This window comes from Cupressus sempervirens, chromosome 3 (genome assembly GCF_028749045.1).
Source record: "Cupressus sempervirens isolate cs-2001-9-10 chromosome 3, ASM2874904v1, whole genome shotgun sequence".
NCBI classification, from domain to species: Eukaryota; Viridiplantae; Streptophyta; class Pinopsida; order Cupressales; family Cupressaceae; genus Cupressus; species Cupressus sempervirens.
The window spans coordinates 733,943,179-733,949,237 of NC_143120.1; the positions used below are offsets into that span (position 1 = coordinate 733,943,179).

The following is a 6,059-nucleotide window of genomic DNA, read 5'->3' on the forward strand; positions in this document are numbered from 1 at the left end:
TCAATATATGCATATATGTCAAGGGCCCTGGATAGAGAATGTCTCTTCTAGGAAGGACCTTAAAGGGAGCACTTCATAGAAGACAAAGAAGTAATCATGGATCTAAAGATCCTTAAGAGGGTTATTGATCCTGATGTGGAGATGTATTTAAGGTTGGGTTATGATAGAGGGTAGAATAGTGAAATATATTTTACTATTGTATAAATTCTAACTTTGGTTTTGCAGGTATTATTGTCCTTGTTAGTGGGGACATTACAAGACCAGATATAGAAAATGTTGTTGGGATAGTAGCAAGATTTCAAGCTAATCCTAAGGAATCTCATTATGCAACAGTAAAGAAGATATTCAGATATCTCTAAAGGGTACACTTGATTTTGGATTATGGTATGATAGATTAAGTGATTTCACTTTGTGTGCTTATACTAATACAGATTGAACAAACAATATGGATGACAGAAAAACACTAGTTTTGGAGTATTTTTTCTTGGAGGAAGATTGGTTTCTTGGCTAAGCAAGAAACATGATTGTATTTCACAAAGTACAATAGAAGTAGAGTGTGTAACAAAAAAAAAAATTGTAATCAGATTATGTGGATGAAGTAGGTGCTACAGGACTCTGAGATAGAATTTTTAGAACCTGTTATCATACAGTGTAATAACATATAAGTACAATGAGTATGTATAAGAAGCATGTGCTACATTCTAAAACTAAGCATATATTGATTAAGTATCATGTTTTGAGAGAGAAAGTTGCAGAGAAAGAGATCAATTTAGAGTATGTAAGTACAAAAGAGCAGATTGCAAATATCTTTATGAAGCCCTTGCCTAAGGACACATTTGAGTATTTGCGAGGTATGCTTGGGGTTATGCCCTTGCCTATTTCTGAATAGATAATGCAAAGAGTACATCAGTCCAGTGGTACATAAAACTATCGTTTATCTTGATTAAATGTTGATGCTTCCTATATAGGGAGTATCTGAGATGAGTAGAGTCATCAAGGACTCTTAGTAATTTTCTTAGAACAATATCTTTGGACACTTGAGCTGGTTGAAGACTTGGAATAGATGATTGACATAATGAAACCTTTGTCATTGATATCAATAGGGGAGAAGTATACATGAAAAACATCTCCATGAATGGGGGAGAGATTGCATAGAAGACTCCTATGAATGGGGAGAGATTGCATAGAAGATATCTCTTATGTATGGGGGAGAAGTATAGTTGATGTCTATGGGAGAAATATTGAATGGGGGAGAAGTTGTGAATAATTGATTTTCATTCATGTAAGACTGAGATGAAGAAGTTGTTCCTAAAAGTAGTGTGAAAATTGATGACCATCCATAGAAGAATGAGAGTTGTTCCTAAGAGCCAGAGCGTACAAACAATTGATGTCAATACTAAGAATGAGAAAGCACAACCAAAGTAGTGTTAAAGTGGATTTTAGATTTGATTGATGAAGAAGATTTGAAAAGAAGAGAACAATAGAACAACATCAACAAAGTTTGATTTGGTATTCTTGAAACTTAAATGTTTTTCATCTATGTTAGCATCAATGCCAAAGGGGGATATTTTTAGCATGAATGCTGATGGTATTCCTTTGGGGGAGTATCCTAAGCATTACTAGAATACTTAGGGAGATTGTTAGCATGATTGACATGCTGCATTCATGACTTTGTTTGTCATCGATGTCAACAGAGCATTGTTTATGTGAAGAGTGATAGAGTAGTAGACAGAGAACAAGGTCATACAAATAGAGTAATGATTATCATGTCAAGCACAATTAAGAATGTGTTCTATATTGTGTCCTGATGAAGTGGTTAAATGCGCATGAAGAAAGTCAAAGACAAGTAGAAGATATTCCTTATTTACAGAGGACAACATACAAATAGAGTAGATCTGAGAAGTAATTTCTAATGTTTCGATTGTATCTCCTAATAGAGATAGAATTATGATATATGCAGTTAGACAGAGACATAAGACAACCTGATGATGACATCAGAGAGTGTGCAAGGTCAGAGTTTGCACGTGTGAGAAGTTGTAAAGACTGTGAGCCAACAATGTTGTGTGATTGTAAAATAATTGATTATCTTAAAGAGGTCCTATTATAATTAGTTGGGAAAGCCTCAAGGACAACTCAAGGAATTATTTTGAGGATATGGTATAAAGGAAGGTTATTTTTCCTTATGATGAAGTGTGTGATAAAAAGTGTGATATGCGAAGTCTTTGGTAAATGTGATCATAAGCGATCCAAGGGATTATTGGATGTGAAGTTGTTGATTTGGTATCGAGATTAGAAGATGATAAGTCTGGTCAAAGGACAAAGAAGGAGCTATAAATTTCTATTATTCTGCAAGGAATAATACATTGATCAGTTGGATAGTGAGTTTAGTGGTCTTGCCCCTAAAGCTTTTTGGACAGTGGGTCCATCTACCTTCTACAACTCCTAATAGGGTTGAAATCTCCTAACAAGGATTAAAAGTCTCCTAACAAGAACTAATAAGTACCAAATGTATTTCATTGACTCCTAATAGGGTCCATCCTCTAACAAGGAACATTTATATTAGTACATCATTTTGTGGGTACCATCCCCACTGGGATTTTCCCTCTGATCAAGGGTTCCCTAGTTAACATATTTGGTGTTATTGTGTATGAGTATCTTGTTATGGTTGCTGATTATATTGTTCACATGTTTGAGGATTAATAAGGTTGATAAATATTTTAATAATTGGATAATTGATCCCCCCTTCTCAGTTATCTAGGTGGACTTTACTTTCTAACACTTTTGACATGGGTAGTTCAATGATTTTTTGAAAGTTGCAATCATAAGCTTATTTTCTTCCTTCATATCTATAAGAAGGAAACTGGGACCAAAGTACGGGTTCAAACTTTTTGTTTTGGAGAAAGGACAGTGAATCTTGTGTTCCAAATTATGGTTTGAGTTGTTTGAAAATACTAGTGAAAAGTTTTATCTTGCCGTTTCCAATTTTTTTCCTTTCAGTTATATGGATCGGTATATCAAAATTATATCTAATTTGCTGATGCATATTCATCTTTCAATGTGATTTCTTCAAATAGAAATTAAATTCAATTAAGTAGATTACCATAACTTGGAGAATTCAATCTGAATTAAGAAGAACCTAATAATATAGGTACTTGCACGTTTATGAAAAACATAATTTTTTTTTTGCCAAATACCTAGTATTTCATCATCTAAGGAGGGAAAGGCACCTATAATATTTTGCCCAAAAATAAAAACTTCTAAAATTCATATGTATGTTCTAATTTTGTTGAAGGTTTAGTTTATTTTGATTTCATAATAAGTAATAAAGGGTAATTGAATTGGAACGGTGATTAAAAGAAACCCTCAATGTTGTATAAGGTTTTATTTCCTTTGAATTACCATAGAATAATAATTGATGGAGAAATTGGATTACCTACTAAGGTTTGGCAAAGTTTGAATCATTTTGGTAAATCTCGTCCGTTGGCCAAGTCCAACATTAAGCATGGAGTTGGTATGATCTACAGAATCTTGTAAATCTATTGATTTTAGAACTCTATGGTAGCCGGCACTTAAAAAAGGAATAGAAAAACTCTCTGTTTATAGAAAGGTTAAAACCATATTTTCCAATTCTATACTCTTAAAACAATCCATTGTTATGAAGGTTGTGTTGACATAAATGTTATTGACAGGAATGTGTCCTAAACTGAAAACTTATATCAATCATACTACACGAAAATAAGTCTCCAGTTCAGGGTATAAGGACTCAAGCAAATGCTCATGAGATGACATGATTGCAAGATATGCCCAGAAAAGCTTTCAAGCAAATCCAATTGGCAGGTGTAAAGCAAAATTCCACAGCTTTTGACAATGCCCCGTCTTTTTTGGTGACTTTTACTTTTGCATGAAGATAATAATGGACGATATCATAAATTCTCTATTATAATATTTGATGTCTGTATTTTTTATGGTGATCCCACTGATATGAAGTATTGTTATTTCCCATCACATATAGTATGCGCTATATACTCGTTTAAAAATATTTTTAGTATTTTTTTGCAATTGATAAAAAGCATTTTATGATGAGCTGACTCGCATCTATTTTTTTATAACATTTTCCTATCGATTCTATATGAAAGACCATGAGTAGATATATTTGTCTGGATATATAAGAGAACGTGAAAGTAAGAAAGATACGAAATGGCTATAAAAACTCCATTTCTCATATTACTTGAAAGAAACTGATAATTCATATAATATATAGCAATATTATAAACCCTTCAACTCCCAACATACCCTGGTTTTATAAAATCTAATAGACATATATCTCTACTGCATTAACTGCATGACAGCAGAAGATGAAAGGTAGAAATTCTCAATCTCTTTCATGAACTGAAGGGCAGCTTTCTTGGCCTTCTCTGGAGGAGGAACATCTGGTGTGAGTGGATTGTATTGGGCTCTCCAAGAAACAATGCAATCATCAGCTTGCAGAGGAGTGAAAGTAAAGGTGACTATATATGGATCATACATCTTCTTTAACTCCCCATCCACCACCTTGTAAGTTATCTCATATGTGCCATTCTCGTCCTCTTTCACCTTCTCTATTTTCTCCTTTGATTGGTTCACATATTTATTCATAGCTGCGATTCAATCATCAACATAATCTCACTACATGAGCCTATATATTTATAAATAAATAAGAACACCCACACATTCACATAATAGAAGACGCCAAAAATTTGATAAAATCATAGATAGACTTAAAAGAGTTTTATATTTATCTTATTATATTTTTAACAATTAGAATCTATTTATAAATAAATAAGAACACCCACACATTCACATAATAGAAGACGCCAAAAATTTGATAAAATCATAGATAGACTTAAAAGAGTTTTATATTTATCTTATTATATTTTTAACAATTAGAATCTCTCATTTTCTATTGGGATGCTCTACCACTGTACTGCCAAGTCTTTTAATGACTGGCCCATCTTTGAATCAGCTGAGACTCATTTTTCAACCTCCCTTATCTCCTCTTATCAAATAAATATATATTAGTTCACAACATAAAACATATAGGTTATTGAAAACAAAAATTCCATTACCTGGACCTAACTTGAGCAACCTTATGCTGCCTGGTGTGCCATCACCTTCAACATATTGGGCATCAGCCAGAAGATCAGGATTCATTTTTCTTGTCAGCTCATTATTTCTGTAAATTTCCCAAGCCTCGCTTGCAGGAATATTGAGCTTCACTTCCCCATTAAGAAATCCCATGCTTCCCTTTTGTCTTTACAGAAGAGAAATACTGCTCTGGTAACAACAATCTTTATGATGATGATTGAACAATGGTACATGCAGTTTTATAGGTAACATCAGATGTGTGCTGGAAGAAGAACAAATAAAATAACTTTTTACAAATGATGGTTATACCACTATCTTCCCGATGTGTTAGAAAGTGGATTGGATGGACTGGGAGTAGCTATTAGGTATTAACATATAAAATGGCAGGATTCCTATCCACATTGGTAAAGATAGGGTTTGGAATCTCTGCTTTTTGAAGATGTGAAATGACAATGCATTATTGTCATGATTTTTGACCATACTTGAGTATCTATATAAATAATTACTTTAAGCCAGCCAACAACATATGTTATGTTTATCAATCACTTTCTGAGAATATATTGCCAATCTTTCTTCTGCAAGTTTTACTATTATTAACAGGTATCTACAATCTAGAGGGATTACAAAGTTATCATGAGCTCATTGGAATCTGTCCCTTGGGAAATGAAACCAGACATGTCTTCCCAATGTCACGGGCCTGGATTCCAAGCATTTTATAAAGCAATCCGTCACTGATTATTCTTTTTCAACTTCTCCCGAGTGAAAACAGCCAATGCTTTTGGATTCAACTTGGGATGAAAAGTAGTCTATATTCCCATAACTTAATGTGAAGGGTCAATGGAGAATTCTAAGAAACTCTGATCGCTATTCTCCACTCATGTCTCTTCGTAATGTGATTTGACTACAATCGTATCATAAAACGTTTAATAATACTC

General features: G+C 33.5%; 1 protein-coding gene across 1 annotated transcript; it reads right to left on the reverse strand.

Moving 5' to 3' along the window:
* Nucleotides 1–4,198: 4,198 nt before the first annotated feature.
* Nucleotides 4,199–5,449, reverse strand: LOC149568865 (kirola-like). Its single transcript, XM_089817634.1, has 2 exons — nt 5,106–5,449; nt 4,199–4,637 (listed from the first exon to the last, which is right to left on the reverse strand). The coding sequence occupies exons 1-2, from the start codon at nt 5,275–5,277 to the stop codon at nt 4,327–4,329; spliced, it is 483 nt and encodes a 160-aa protein (XP_089673760.1). The 5' UTR covers nt 5,278–5,449; the 3' UTR covers nt 4,199–4,326.
* Nucleotides 5,450–6,059: the final 610 nt, after the last annotated feature.